This window comes from Coregonus lavaretus (genome assembly GCF_964263955.1).
Source record: "Coregonus lavaretus genome assembly, chromosome: 13".
NCBI lineage: Eukaryota > Metazoa > Chordata > Actinopteri > Salmoniformes > Salmonidae > Coregonus > Coregonus lavaretus.
This window is the reverse complement of record NC_140000.1, coordinates 8,441,774-8,457,323: the sequence shown is the minus strand read 5'-3', so window position 1 is coordinate 8,457,323 and position 15,550 is coordinate 8,441,774. Positions and strand designations below refer to the sequence as shown.

At 44.9% G+C, this 15,550-nt stretch overlaps 2 protein-coding genes across 3 annotated transcripts in view; both read left to right on the top strand.

Moving 5' to 3' along the window:
* Positions 1-4,128, top strand: part of LOC311140269 (zinc finger and BTB domain-containing protein 7B-like) — a 28,228-nt gene extending 24,100 nt beyond the window's left edge. For both annotated transcript variants that reach the window (XM_084175246.1, XM_084175247.1), the window contains one exon: positions 71-4,128. In XM_084175246.1, coding sequence (XP_084031372.1) covers positions 71-803 — 733 coding nt within the window. In that variant the 3' untranslated portion in view covers positions 804-4,128. The remainder of the gene's footprint in view (positions 1-70) is intronic.
* A 399-nt stretch (positions 4,129-4,527) lies between these two features.
* LOC311140270 (NADH dehydrogenase [ubiquinone] flavoprotein 1, mitochondrial-like) lies at positions 4,528-13,126 on the top strand. Its single transcript, XM_084175248.1, has 11 exons — positions 4,528-4,741; positions 5,014-5,125; positions 5,253-5,335; positions 5,584-5,754; positions 9,979-10,162; positions 10,535-10,724; positions 11,135-11,347; positions 11,512-11,678; positions 11,783-11,864; positions 12,213-12,358; positions 12,760-13,126. The coding sequence occupies exons 1-11, from the start codon at positions 4,725-4,727 to the stop codon at positions 12,853-12,855; spliced, it is 1,461 nt and encodes a 486-aa protein (XP_084031374.1). The 5' UTR covers positions 4,528-4,724; the 3' UTR covers positions 12,856-13,126.
* The last annotated feature ends 2,424 nt before the right edge of the window (positions 13,127-15,550 follow it).

Here is a 15,550-nt window from a genome sequence, read left to right as displayed (position 1 = left end):
TCTCTCTCTCTCTCTCTCTCTCTCTCTCTCTCTCTCTCTCTCTCTCTCTCTCTCTCTCGCTCTCTCTCAGGAATGACAAGTTGAAGATCCACATGCGTAAACACACAGGGGAGCGTCCGTACCCCTGCCCTCACTGCCCCGCCCGCTTCCTGCATTCCTACGACCTGAAGAACCACCTGTCTCTCCATAGCGGGGCGCGACCCTTCGAGTGCCCGCTCTGCCACAAGGCCTTCGCCCGCGAGGACCACCTCCAGCGCCACCGCAAGGGCCTCAGCTGCCTGGAGGTCCGTACCCGGGCACGTCCAAGGCGCGGGTCTGGGGCTGACCACGGGGAGGAGGGCAGAAGGGCTAGAGGAGGAGGAGGAGGAGGAGGAGGAGGAGGAGGAGGAAGAGGGCATTCTCCAGACCAGCTCGACCCTCTGGAGAATCTGGCCCTGCAGCCCCACGCCTCAGCATTCCACCCCCGTGCTGGGATGGTGGGCCTGGGGGATGAGGCTGGGGTTGGGGCTGGGGCTGGAGGTCAAATGGTGTTCCAGAAGGAGGCTGACAGGGAGCGAGCTTTAGCCCTCTTAGGGCCTCACAGGCTGCCCTACACTGGTCTGCTGTGGAGAAGCCTGGAGCTGGGGGCGAGGGGGGTGGAAGGGGAGGAGGCAGGCGGGGGCCACTCTCCTGCACTTCAGCATGCAAGATGGGAGGAGGCAGGCGGGGGCCACTCTCCTGCACTTCAGCATGCAAGATGGGAGGAGGAGGCAGAGGAGGAGGCAGAGGAGGAAATGGCAGAAGAAGATGAGGAAGACGAGTGAGAAGAGAAGAAGAGAAGAGAGTGCATGTGTGTGTGTGCGCGTATGTGCATTTGTATATGCATAAGTGTGTGTGTGTGTTTGTGTGTGTGTGGCACCCACAGTAAGGATGGGGATCTCACTCAGGTGACTGGACCTGCTCCTTCTTACAAAGCGCTTAGAGAAAGACTAAACAATCCCAAAAAAATAATGGAAAACGGGTTTTCTTATTTCTTACTGTTGTTTCATGGCTCTCTGTTTTTATTTCAGTTGTCTCGAGTTCTGTTTCTAGTTGTCTTAATTTACTGTATTTCATGTTTGAGCTATTTTATTTAATGCTCTGGTTATTCTTATTTGCTGTACATAAAAATAGGCTTTATTGAGGGAATGTTTTGCGCATATATGTACTGATGGGGATATGGGGTGATTTTCTCTCACTATGCAAACTGAAATCTACAGCTGAGAAAAATAAGGTGTCCAAATGTAAAAAAAATAACAACAAGAAATGATTCAACAAATAATGTATTTTTGAGCAGAGTGCTGTTAGAGTAATATAACAATCAAATGTTATTGAAGTTCAAACAATGTATGTACAACATCCATCTAGGCCTACTAAACCCTATCACTCTTCATGTCATTATAGTAGCACTCTCAGCAGGGTCGTAAGAAACCGGGAGCATCCGGTTTTCAGTGGAAAAGCAGAGAAGACACAAAGCCATGAAAACCGGTAGCTTCCGGTTTCTTCCGACCCGCTCAGGCATTTGTTTTACGCCTGCTAAATTAGGTAAATATAGTAGTAGGTGTAGAATCTGCTGTTCCACTTTGGGTGTAATGTACTACCCTCTAGTGGTTATTGGTGGAGCTAGTCTCCAATGGCAACAAGTCACACAGGTTTCCTATTGAAGATAGCCATTATCTAACCGTAGTGGTCTTATTTTAAGGCTTATTATTTTGCTGTCCGTTGTAAGTAGATTTTCATGCCCTTCTTTTTATAAGGCACTGATTATACCAAAGATGTCAATGTATTTCTTCCTAATCAATCAGTTTGATCAAGCACAGGAGCACCAGAGCTATAGATTGAGATCCCAATGGGCACACACTGGTTGAATCATTGTTGTTTCCACGTCATTTCAATTAAATTACATGAAACCAACGTGGAATAGATGTTGAATTGATGTCTGTGCCCAGTGGGATGGCTCTAAGAGGGATCCTGGGATTTTAGAGCCAAGGTTTGGTTCAAAGACCTGTCTTGATTTGCCCGGTTCTCCGCTGCAGAGTGATAGAAGGGTTGAAGACTGCTTCCATAGGTTAGATTCTCTGTGGAGCTCTAGTGCACTGTGAAAAATGCCTGACCAAAACTAGACTACGTTTGCAGGGTCATTGGATGATTGTTAATGAGAGGTGTGTGTTTGTTGCTTTAGCGTTTACTTTTTGACATTGACGGGGGACCATTCCTTTCCAAAGTCTCCTTCTTTAGAACGTCTTCTGATCATGCACTCCTTGTTTTTTGTTGATTGCAAAAAGAGTGAGAGAAAAGGAGAGACCAAGAGGGAAGTAGGGAGTGAGAGAGAGACCTTGATCTCTTGATCGCTCTGTATTTATTTATTTATTGTTATTTATTGTGGCTTTCCAGTTGAAACTGTGTGTGTGTGTGACCTGACCCAGGGTATCCACAGTGACCTGACCCAGGGTATCCACAGTGACCTGACCCAGGGTATCCACAGTGACCTGACCCAGGGTATCCACAGTGACCTGACCCAGGGTATCCACAGTGATCCGACCCAGGGTTTGACACAGTGACCCGCAGCACCACTCGGCTCGGTCCCCTTCTGGCACAGTTGAAGTGCTTCGTACCTGCTTCCTTTTGAGTCTAAAGAGAAACTGCATTGTGCTTAAAGTGACGGCTAAGAAAGACCCATACACCCAGTGCCCTGTTGGGTGATAGGTCCTCTGTTGGCTATTCTTCCTCCTTTTGCATTTGTTTTGCACAACACATCACACCCCGAAAAGGTACTGCAATAATACCAGCACATTCCATCCTCCGGGGTAGAAAGAAGGGATCAGAAAAGAGAGAAGGAAAAGAGACCGACAGAGCCTCTCTCTCTCTCTCTCTCTCTAGAGCACAAGACGACTGTCGCACCGTAGCCATTTGACACTTTCAGTTAAAGAGATAAGCATCAACTGCACTTAGGGAGAGAACTGTGTTGTTGATTCAACATGTACTGTATGTTATTGTGTAATCTGTCAAAGCTGTGTGTATAAATCCAAGATAGGCCCTGTAGGGGGCCTGTCTCTAGGAGACCAGCGGCCATCTTGGGTGGCGCATTACAGGAGTAAGGCTGCTTTGCTTACAGATAATCAACTATTTCTTCAAAGTCTGTCACTCTTTAGGTGATAGTGAGTTGTGTTTTTTATTTACAACTAGTTACGAGGGCTGTAACTCTAGCCTTATGTAGCTGTAGCATACTGGACCTGTGTGTGCTATCCATCCCACGCTATGTAGAAAAAAAGGTTCCTTGTTTCTGATTTATTTGCACTAAAATTATTGAGAGCTTTTATGTTTTTTGTTTCACCTCCTTATCCATTCCATGACGTCACTCAGTATCGTTTATGATTGTAAGAGAAGATATCTATATATCGTTCCTTAAATTCTTGATAATAACATTTGTCTATATTCTTTCTACTGCTTAGTGTAATAATGATGATAAGAGACTGCTATGTAAAGGGGTGAAGCTGCCTTGGTCTTTTGTTTTGTCTTTGTGCTGCAACTATTCTCAGGAACTCTTGAGCAATGCACAAAGTAATTATGCAAAATTGTGGGGGAGATATGCTGTGTATGTATGTAGCCTATGTATGTTCATACATGTGTCTGAAGGGGGTAGTGAAACCTTTCACTCAAAAGTACGGTTTCAATATAACACCTTGTACCACATGCGTATGAGGAAGTAGGATAAAAGCAAATCCAGAAGTAGTAAAGATATCCATTTGTATGGTAAAACGTGCACAATGTAGTGTACATCAATTGAAACCCGCCAGTCACACACATTGTGCTGAAAGGTTTTCTATGCTGAGGGGTGTTGCTACCAGCATTTGGAGAGCTTGGTGAGTGAATGAGAGATAAACAGTATGCCAGCTGTGAAGCGTTGTGTTTTTCTATGGGACTTTGTAGTTTTCTTTGGCTTTGGTGAAGGGATCTGGGGTCTGTTTTGAATAGAGACCTCACTATCAGGGATACATTTTTGTCTTTCCGTTTTTAGTGGACCTTCTGTCAGAGATATTAATTCATTTCCCCATAATTTGTTTCAGATAATGTAAAGAAAACAGATAAATAAACAAATATCTATCTCTGTCTGATTGTGTTGTTTGTTTGTTTGACACTAATGCATGGTTCCATAGATGGTAGCCTAGGCCTTATGTATTAGTCTACAGCCTGCTTCCTGCTGTATTACATTGTAGTAAATTAGTTGTAATTTGGAACTTTAATTTAGTGCATTTATTTAGCCAATACAAGATCAGAGCCTAACTGCAATTCCCAATGCAATAGATTTCCCACAGCAAAAAGTGTTCAATTATAGTAGATTATTATGGACAACAAAAAATGTATGCACTGAGTAGGCCTAGCTTCTTAGCTGCAGTCTTTCACATACACTGTAGCCAGAAGCACTTCTGCCAATGATGCAGGGAGGAATGTCAGCCAGCCTCGACACCTGTGGCTTTGGGTTGTCGCAGGCGCACGGGCCACAGAACGTCATAATCTGATTAGCAGCACTAGTTGAGTTAGCTAACCCAACTAGGTAGCCTGGCCAACAACCGACCGCACTGCTAACTAAACTGAATTTGGGAGTGTTTTGTCATTTTTGAGACGGCAGTGAACAAATCAAGGAGAGAAGCAACGGCCCAAAGAGGGAAACCTTTCAGGTTATCAACAACATCCTTGGTCATCTAATGACAGCGTCAGGAAGGTGAATGGAGATTAGTTAGCTAGAACATTCTTAGCAGCACAAATTAGCAGCTAAATTAGCTCAACTAGGCTAATTTAACTGGACCAGTAACCGTAAATAAGCTTTTTTTTTCATTTGTTTGGCCAAATGTACATAGAATAATTTGCCATATGCTGCTTAAGGTATCTTAAATCGTTATTAAAGTATAGATTCTTAAATGAGCACTAGGCCAATAACTGGCTAACTGGACTAGATAGCTAGATGGCTACAAACAAAGTTCCCTTCACTCTCAGGATGTTGACGCTGCGCCGGATGCTAGGAAGCGCAGGTGCGCACTCGGCGGCCGCGCAGCAGTGCCTCTCGCCCCATCTGGGCCAGCGCTACAGCACCGCGGCGAAGCAACAGGTAGCCTTCTCTCACCTAGTGTAGTTTAAACCATTTCTGTTTTCTAGACTAGGCTACAACTGCCTAGGTCTCCATCTAGCCTATTATCGTTACATAAATTATTCTGTGTGTTTATCTGGGTTGCTAGGAGAATCCAAAGAAGACTAAATTTGGTCCCTTGAGTGATCAGGACCGGATTTTCACAAACTTGTATGGCCGTCATGACTGGAGGTAGTAACATCCCAACATAACATCACTGTGCACATACACACTCTGGATACCATCAAATCTATGCACATACAGTACTCTTGCCCCCTTCTTAACCATCCATAAAGTGTCCTCCTCTCCTTGTCCCCTTCCCTTAACCTACCCGAGAATACATGATATCTGAAAACAACACATACACCAAGTACATAGGAAGTATTAGGGGATAGTGGCCTATTTAAAAACACCATCTATATTTCCCATTGTGTCCCCAGCCTGAAGGGTGCTCTGCGTCGGGGTGACTGGTATAAGACTAAAGAGATCCTCCTGAAGGGGACAGACTGGATCCTGAACGAGGTCAAGGTGTCTGGTCTGAGAGGGAGAGGAGGAGCTGGCTTCCCCACCGGCATGAAGTGGGGCTTCATGAACAAACCCAGTGACGGCAGGTAAGAAAGAGAGCGAGAGAGAGAGAAAGTATGTGTGTGTGTAGGTAGCGGCAGGTAGCTTAGTGGTTAAGAGCGTAGTGCCAGTAACCGAAAGGTCGCTGGTTCTAATCCCCGAGCCGACTAGGTGAAAAATCTGTTGATGTGCCCTTGAGCAAGGCACTTAACCCTAATTGCTCCTGTAAGTCGCTCTGAATAAGAGCGTCTGCTAAATGACTAAAATGTAAATGTGTGGCAGTCGGTGCCATTTTTTTATAAGCATGGCCTTATTTCTATTATAGCATATTGGATGACTGTCATTTATATTCCATTCACATTTTAGTCATTTAGCAGACACTCTTATCCAGAGCAACTTATAGTTAGTGAGTGCATAAATTTTCATACTGGCCCCCTTTGGGAAACGAACCCACAACCCTGGCGTCGCAAGCGCCATGCTCTACCAACTGAGCTACAGGGGACTCACCCAGCTCAATGTAACATCAATAGATTTAGGCTACTACATTATACTCAAGTTTTCCCTATACCCATCATGAGGTTGCTACAACCTAGCCTATGAATGAAAGTTTACCATGTACGCTAGGTGCACAGGTCGAGAGAAATTTGATACATTCAATACCGCCTTGTACACTCTAGCCTGTTCCGTTTGCGTCCGTTTAATAAACGTTTTCAACAGAATCGGCGGAATGAATACAAATCAAATCAAATCAAATGTTATTTTTCACATACACATGTTTAGCATATGTTGGGTGTAGCGAAATGCTTGTGCTTCTAGCTCCGACAGTGCAGTAATATCTAACAATTTCACAACATATACCCAATACACACAAAAAAAGTAAGGAATGGGATTTAAGAATATATACATATATGGACAAGCAATGACAGAGCGGCATGGACTAAGATACAGAAGAATATTATAGAATAGAATGCAGGATATACATTTGAGATGAGTAGTGCAAGATATGTAAACATTATTAAAGTGACTAGTGTTCCATTTCTTAAAGTGGCCAGTGATTTCAATAGGCAGCAGCAGCCTCTAATGTGCTAGTGATGGCTATTTAACAGTCTGATGGCCTTGAGATAGAAGCTGTTTTTCATTCTCTCGGTCCCAGCTTTGATGCACCTGTACTGACCTCGCCTTCTGGATGATAGCGGGGTGAACAGGCAGTGGCTCGGGTGGTTGATGTCCTTGATGATCTTTTTGGCCTTCCTGTGACATCGGGTGCTGTATGTGTCTTGGAGGGCGGGTAGTTTGCCCCCGGTAATGCGTTCGGCAGACCGCACCACCCTCTGGAGAGCCCTGCGGTTGTGGGTGGTGCAGTTGCCGTACCAGGCGGTGATACAGCCCGACAGGATGCTCTCAATTGTGCATCTGTAAAAGTTGGTGAGGGTTTTAGGTGATAAGCCAAATTTCTTCAGCCTCCTGAAGTTGAAGAGGCTCTGTTGCGCCTTCTTTACCACACTGTCTGCGTGGGTGGACCATTTCAGTTTGTCGGTGATGTGGATAGGGGGGTGCACCCTCTGCTGTTTCCTGAAGTCCACGATCATCTCCTTTGTTTTGTTAATGTTGAGTGAGAGGTTATTTGCCTGGCACCACACTCCCAGAGCCCTCATCTCCTCCCTGTAGGCAGTCTCGTCATTGTTGGTAATCAAGCCTACTACTGTTGTGTCGTCTGCAAACTTGATGATTGAGTTGGAGGCGTGCTTGGCCACGCAGTCATGGGTGAACAGGGAGTACAGGAGGGGGCTGAGCACGCACCCTTGTGGGGCCCCAGTGTTGAGGATCAGTGAAGTGGAGATGTTGTTTCCTACCTTCACCACCTGGGGGCGGCCCGTCAGGTAGTCCAGGACCCAGTTGCACAGGGCGGGGTTCAGACCCAGGGCCTAGAGCTTAATGATGAGCTTGGAGGGTACTATGGTGTTGAATGCTGAGCTATAGTCAATGAGCAGCATTCTTACATAGGTAATCCTCTTGTCCAGATGGGATAGGGCAGTGTGCAGTGTGATGGCAATTGCATCATCTGTGGATCTATTGGGGCGGTAAGCAAATTGAATACACCCCTGATCACACGCAAACACAGTTCACTTTCATAGCAGCAGCATACAGTACCAGTCAAAAGTTTGGACACACCTACTCATTCCAGGGTTTTCTTTATTTTTACTATTTTCTACATTGTAAAATAATAGTGAAGACATCAAAACTATGAAATAACACATATGGAATCATGTAGTAACCAAAAAAGTGTTAAACAAATCAAAATATATTTTATATTTGAGATTCTTCAAAGTAGCCACCCTTTGCCTTGATGAAAGCTTTGCAAACTCTTGGCATTCTCTCAACCAGCTTGATGATGTAGTCACCTGGAATGAATTTCAATTAACAGGTGTGCCTTCTTAAAAGTTAATTTGAGTCAAATTTGAGATTTTTGGTTAAAACCGCCGTGTCTTTGTGAGACGCAGAGTAGGTGAACGGATGATCTCTGCATGTGTGGTTCCCACCATGAAGCATGGAGGAGGAGGTGTGATGCTGTGGGGGTGCTTTGCTGGTGACACTGTTGGTGATTTATTTAGAATTCAAGGCAGGTCAGCATGGCAACCAGCATGGCTACCACAGCATTCTGCAGCGATACCCCATCCCACCTGTTTGCGCTCCAGGCTGTGTAAGGGCTATTTGACCAAGAAGGAGAGTGATGGAGTGCTGCATCAGATGACCTGGCCTCCACAATCACCCAACCTCAACCCAATTGAGATGGTTTGGGATGAGTTGGACCGCAGAGTGAAGGAAAAGCAGCCAACAAGTGCTCAGCATATGTGGGAACTCCTTCAAGACTGTTGGAAAAGTATTCCAGGTGAAGCTGGTTGAGAGAATGCCAAAAGTGCAAAGCTGTCATCAAGGCAAAGGGTGGCTACTTTGAAGAATCTAAAATATTACATCTATTTTGATTTATTTAAGACTTTTTTGGCTACTGCATGATTCCATATGTGTTATTTCATAGTTTTGATGTCTTCACTATTATTCTACAATGTAGAAAATAGTAAAAATAAAGAAAAACCCTGGAATGAGTAGGTGTGGCCAAATTTTTGACTGGTACTGTACATACACCATGATCCCTTTGATCGTTGGATAATTTCTTCTCGCATCTACATGCTCTCCTCCTCTCACCTTTTCACTTCGCTTGTGGACTCCAGTGCACAACACATCAGCTGTCTGTAACCAGGCGAAAAAACCTTTCCAAGCCAAACCTTCATATCATAACCGCTAACCGCAACACACAGCCTACATCGTTGTCACCATATTATAATGAAATAGTCAACATAGCTACTAGAACTAACGTGTTAGTAAACCCGCTACAATCATGCAATACAGTGTACAATCAGCAAGGAGTTTAGTAGTTACACCGGCGGGCCCCGGAGGCAATAAATTAATACAACCAAAAGCTTACCTTGACTTGGAAGAGTTCCAGTGTTGGATAGCCATAGTCAGCTAGCTAACATAGCATACCTCTCTGAGCCGGGTGTTTGAGTAGGCTAAACTAGCTAGCTGCATTCTCTAGCTAAGTGAAAGTGAAAAAAATACTAAATATAACTAGCTCTCTCTCTCTCTTGCTTCTCCTTCACTTTTGAATACATTTATTTGTTCAAAACTGTTCAACTATTGTCTTTCTCTCTCTTTGAGTGAACTACTCACCACATTTTATGCACTTCAGTGCTAGCTAGCTGTAGCTTATGCTTTCAGTACTAGATTCATTCTCTGATCCTTTGATTGGGTGGACAACATGTCAGTTCATGCTGCAAGAGCTCTTATAGGTTGGAGGACATCCTCTGGATGTTGTCATAATTACTGTGTAAGTCTATGGATAAGAGCGTCTGCTAAATGATGTAAATGTAAATGTCTATGGAAGGGGGTGAGAACCACGAGCATCCTAGGTTTTGTATTGAGTCAATGTACCCAGAGGAGGACGGAAGCTAGCTGTCCTCCGGCTACACCATGGTGCTACCCTACAGAGTGCTGTTGAGGCTACTGTAGACCTTCATTGCAAAACAGTGTGTTTTAATCAATTATTTGTTGACGTGAATATATTTAGTATAGTTTTATCTAAAAAGGATCACTTTTGAAATGTTTCACTATTTAAATGTTTCTGAAATTCACGGAGGAGGATGGTCCTCCCCTTCCTCCTCAGAGGAGCCTCCACTGGTGTATAACATACAGTATCTGTGTCTGTATCTCAGGCCTAAGTACCTGGTAGTGAATGCAGATGAAGGAGAGCCAGGGACGTGTAAGGACAGAGAGATTATGCGTCACGACCCTCACAAGCTGGTGGAGGGCTGCCTGGTGGCTGGGAGGGCCATGGGAGCCCGCGCCGCTTACATCTACATCAGAGGAGAGTTCTACAATGAGTCCTCCAATACACAGGTCAGAGTTCTATAACGAGTCCTCCAATGCACAGGTCAGAGTTCTATAACGAGTCCTCCAATGCACAGGTCAGAGTTCTACAACAAGTCCTCCAATACACAGGTCAGAGTTCTACAACGAGTCCTCCAATACACAGGTCAGAGTTCTACAACGAGTCCTCCAATTCACAGGTCAGAGTTCTACAACGATTCCTCCAATTCACAGGTCAGAGTTCTACAACGAGTCCTCCAATTCACAGGTCAGAGTTCTACAACGAGTCCTCCAATACACAGGTCAGACTACCTGCTCAGGCTGGTTAGAGTCATGTCCTCTCCTGTCTCCTCCACACACGAGCACACACACACTTACAGTATGTCCTGTCCTGTCCACCAGGTGGCGATAAACGAGGCGTATGTAGCAGGGTTGATAGGCAAGAACGCGTGTGGCTCTGGGTACGACTTTGATGTGTTTGTGATGCGGGGAGCAGGAGCCTACATCTGTGGGGAGGAGACGGCCCTCATCGAGTCCCTGGAGGGCAAGCAGGGGAAACCCCGACTCAAACCACCCTTCCCCGCTGACATAGGTGAGGAAATTACCTACCACCTTTGACCTTGATCTTTGACCCCTTTCTCCTGTCACTCCTTTCTAACTTACCTGCTAACATAGGTAAACACCTACCACCTTTGGATTTACCTCCTTCTTGCCAAAAAAGAAACAACCAAAAGAATGATAATATGGTCTACCAAAACCCTAACAGAAAAATGTGTAGTTTCATGTTATCACAGGTTGCTTTACATGTTGTCACATGTTATCACATTAACTTCACATGTGATCACATAAAAACATGAATGTGGTTCATGTGGTTTTTTTCCATAAGGGAACTGTACATTGCATTTCTGACAGTTCAATTGTTTTCTGTAGATTATACTGTGAAAATAAATGCTCTTCTTATTGATTTTCTCTCAATGTACCACATTGTCTTTGGGTCTCCAGGGGTGTTCGGATGCCCAACAACGGTTGCTAACGTGGAGACGGTTGCCGTGGCGCCTGCTATCTGTCGTCGAGGTGGAGCGTGGTTTGCAAGCTTTGGGAGAGAGAGGAATGCTGGGACAAAGCTGTTCAACATCTCTGGTCATGTGAACACTCCATGCACAGTAGAGGAAGAGATGTCCATTCCTCTCAGAGAACTCATAGAGAGACACGCAGGTGTGTGTGCGTCTGTGTGTGTTCGTGCAAGTGTTAATGTGACAAGTTTTCTAGTACTGCCTGTATTTGTGTTACTGTGTGTGTATGCCAGAGTGGGTATATTATTGGTGCTGCTGATATTTGTGCGCCTGACACTCCCTTCCCCTCGACTCTGATTGGTTCAGGAGGTGTGAGGGGCGGCTGGGACAACCTACTGGGAGTGATCCCTGGAGGCTCCTCCACACCCATTATCCCTCGCTCTGTGTGTGATGATGTCATGATGGATTTTGATGACCTCGTCCGCGCAGAGTCCGCTCTGGGCACTGCCGCCATCATCGTCATGGACAAATCTGTAAACATGCACTCACGCACACACTATTTACTTTATATTGATGAACATTGTTTTATAAGAACAAATCAAATTGTGAAGAATATGTGTGTACTCCATTCTCCCAGACTGACGTAATCAGAGCCATCGCCCGTCTGGTTGAGTTCTATAAACATGAGAGCTGTGGCCAGTGCACCCCCTGTAGGGAAGGTAAGGTACTACATGCTCTGTTTTTTACATTTTAGTCATTAAGCAGATGCTCTTATCCAGAGCAATTAGGGTTAAGTGCCTTGCTCAATGGCACATCTGCAGATTCTTCACCTAGTCTGCTCGGGGATTCGAACCAGCGCCCTTAACCGCTAGGCTACCTGCCACCCTATATTATTTTGATAATATAATGTCCACAGGTTTTGCTACTATATAGCTTATTGCTCAAACATAAAACCCCATCTCACTTCTGATAATTTGATATCTGTGTGGCACAAAGAAAACCAGGTAACTGGGTGGTTAGTTGATCTCTCTGTCCCTCGCCCTATCTCTCTCTCTCCCCCCCACCAGGAGTGGACTGGATGGATAAGATGATGTGGCGGTTTGTGCGTGGTGACGCGGCCAACTCAGAGATTGATATGATCTGGGAGCTGAGTAAACAGATTGAGGGCCATACCATCTGTGCCCTGGGGGACGGGGCCGCATGGCCTGTACAGGTGAGACTACTGGGGTCAGAGGTTAGACAGGTACAGGTGAGACTACTGGGGTCAGAGGTTAGACAGGTACAGGTGAGACTACTGGGGTCAGAGGTTAGACAGGTACAGGTGAGACTACTACGGTCAGAGGTTAGACAGGAACAGGTGAGACTAATGGGGTCAAAGGTTGATACAGGAACAGGTGAGACTACTGGGGTTAAAGGTTGATACAGGTACAAGTGAGACTACTGGGGTCAAAGGTTGATACAGGAACAGGTGAGACTACTGAGGTCAATGGTTGATACAGGTTGTTAGAGTGGGGTGAAGAGTTAGATGAGAACGGATGTGGAGATACTAGTGAAGTAACATCCTGACCCCCTCCTCCTTCTCTTCCTTCACTCCAACCTTCTCTTCCACTTTAGGGTCTGGTCCGGCACTTCCGTCCGGTCATGGAGAGCCGCATCTCTGAGTACCACAAGAAGAACCCTGCCAGGGAGGCTGACATTGAGATGATCTGAGACTGAACTCCCTGGTCTTAACATTCTGATCTAACCATTCCTCACTTCAAATCATTTCCATTGCTTAATGACTGGTTCACAGTTCTTCAGTTTTATTGGATATTTACAGTATGTTAATGAACCTAGTACGTATTCAACACCAACCTACTTTGTTTGTTTTTGTTATTTACCTATGTATTTATCATGTATTTATTCATTTGTTCATTCATTTGTTTATGTACTTCAGATTACCTCTGAATATACACACATGAATAAAGTTCAATCAAAATGGACTTATGTTATTTTCTGTCATCTCAAAAATAGCATATAATCTAGTACATAAAACATCTATATCAGTAGAACAGAAATAAGTCAATTTGCTTTTCTGTCATCAGGTTGTTAGAGGAAGATTTGGGGCTCTTTTAACCCTCTGACTTTCCATCTGATTTCCCCTCACATAGGGAAGAGCAGGAAGCCATTGAAGGGGCTGTGACTAATTGTATCATCATCAAAGAGTTTGTTGCCTGAGGGGAGGCGCATGTAGACCAAGTCCCCCTCTTCCAGCTCCAGAGTCACCGCACTGGATAGATACTGGTTGCCTCCGTGATTGTTCTGAGCTGCCCATGTTATAAGCTGGTTATTCTTGAACATAGACACAACTACCCGTGCTGGTGAGAGGTTGTCCATGGCAGTGAATCTGATGTAGTAGACTCCTCTCACTGGTGCTGTGAAGACACCTGCATCAGAGGAAAAACAGGGAGCAGCCTGGTAGTGATGTCGGTGCCTGTAGTTACCCAATGTGGACATGTGAGTTGATACAGGTGTGTAAGCAGGAGCTGTAACTGGGCTGTAGGCTTGGCCAATATTTGTGGTGACATTAGTGTAGTCCAGAGTTATTTTACTATCAGCAAAGGGTCCAACCGTTCTTTCTAAACCAGCATGGAATGCCACTTTAGGTCTATCTGTGAACACAGAGGTTCCACAATAATGTAATATGCTGTATAATATATATATATATTCTATTCAGCTCCTTCAACTGGCTGTCACCCTGTCCTCCAAAGACAAAACCATATTAAAATACTTTCTGATCCATACTGAATAAAAAAACAAATTATCAAAATGGTAATCAGTGGGATCAATGAAATAGCCTCCATTACCTGCATTCTCTCTCTTCAGCTCCTCCACCTCTGTCTCACTGGCTGTCACTCTGGCCCCCATGGCTGACAATTCTGCTGCTTGGACTAGAATTACAGGAAATATACCTACAGTGTTCAATCTGATAGAGACTAATGAAAACACAATTCTGTAGATATTTTCCAACGTGGTCTCAGAGCATTTCGTATTATTCTGTACGTACAGTGGGGAGAACAAGTATTTGATACACTGCCGATTTTGCAGGTTTTCCTACTTACAAAGCATGTAGAGGTCTGTAATTACACTTCAACTGTGAGAGACAGAATCTAAAACAAAAATCCAGAAAATCACATTGTATGATTTTTAAGTAATTAATTTGCATTTTATTGCATGACATAAGTATTTGATCACCTACCAACCAGTAAGAATTCCGGCTCTCACAGACCTGTAAGTTTTTCTTTAAGAAGCCCTCCTGTTCTCCCCTCATTACCTGTATTAACAGCACCTGTTTGAACTCGTTACCTGTATAAAAGACACCTGCCCACACACTCAATCAAACAGACTCCAACCTCTCCACAATGGCCAAGACCAGAGAGCTGTGTAAGGACATCAGGGATAAAATTGTAGACCTGCACAATGCTGGGATGGGCTACAGGACAATAGGCAAGCAGCTTGGTGAGAAGGCAACAACTGTTGGCGCAATTATTAGAAAATGGAAGAAGTTCAAGATGACGGTCAATCACCCTCGGTCTGGGGCTCCATGCAAGATCTCACCTCATGGGGCATCAATGATCATGAGGAAGGTGAGGGATCAGCCCAGAACTACACTGCAGGACCTGGTCAATGACCTGAAGAGTGCTGGGACCACAGTCTCAAAGAAAACCATTAGTAACACACTACGCCGTCATGGATTAAAATCCTGCAGCGCACGCAAGGTCCCCCTGCTCAAGCCAGCGCATGTCCAGGCCCGTCTGAAGTTTGCCAATGACCATCTGGATGATCCAGAGGAGGAATGGGAGAAGGTCATGTGGTCTGATGAGACAAAAATAGAGCTTTTTGGTCTAAACTCCACTCGCCGTGTTTGGAGGATGCTTTTCTGCAAAGGGGACAGGACGACTGCACAACAACCTCCTTCCCTCAGTAAGAGCATTGATGATGGGTCGTGGCTGGGTCTTCCAGCATGACAACGACCCGAAACACACAGCCAGGGCAACTAAGGAGTGGCTCCGTAAGAAGCATCTCAAGGTCCTGGAGTGGCCTAGCCAGTCTCCAGACCTGAACCCAATAGAAAATCTTTGGAGGGAGCTGAAAGTCTGTATTGCCCAGCAACAGCCCCGAAACCTGAAGGATCTGGAGAAGGTCTGTATAGAGGAGTGGGCTAAAATCCCTGCTGCAGTGTGTGCAAACCTGGTCAAGACCTACAGGAAACGTATGATCTCTGTAATTGCAAACAAAGGTTTCTGTACCAAATATTAAGTTCTGCTTTTCTGATGTATCAAATACTTATGTCATGCAATAAAATGCAAATTAATTACTTAAAAATCATACAATGTGATTTTCTGGATTTTTGTTTTAGATTCCG

Bases quoted from the DNA above. Each gene is read 5' to 3' on its own strand.
- LOC311140270 (XM_084175248.1), top strand. The intron at 5,336-5,583 runs GTAGTAACATCC...TTGTGTCCCCAG, and splicing joins TATGGCCGTCATGACTGGAG to CCTGAAGGGTGCTCTGCGTC. The intron at 11,679-11,782 runs GTAAACATGCAC...CCATTCTCCCAG, and splicing joins TCATCGTCATGGACAAATCT to ACTGACGTAATCAGAGCCAT.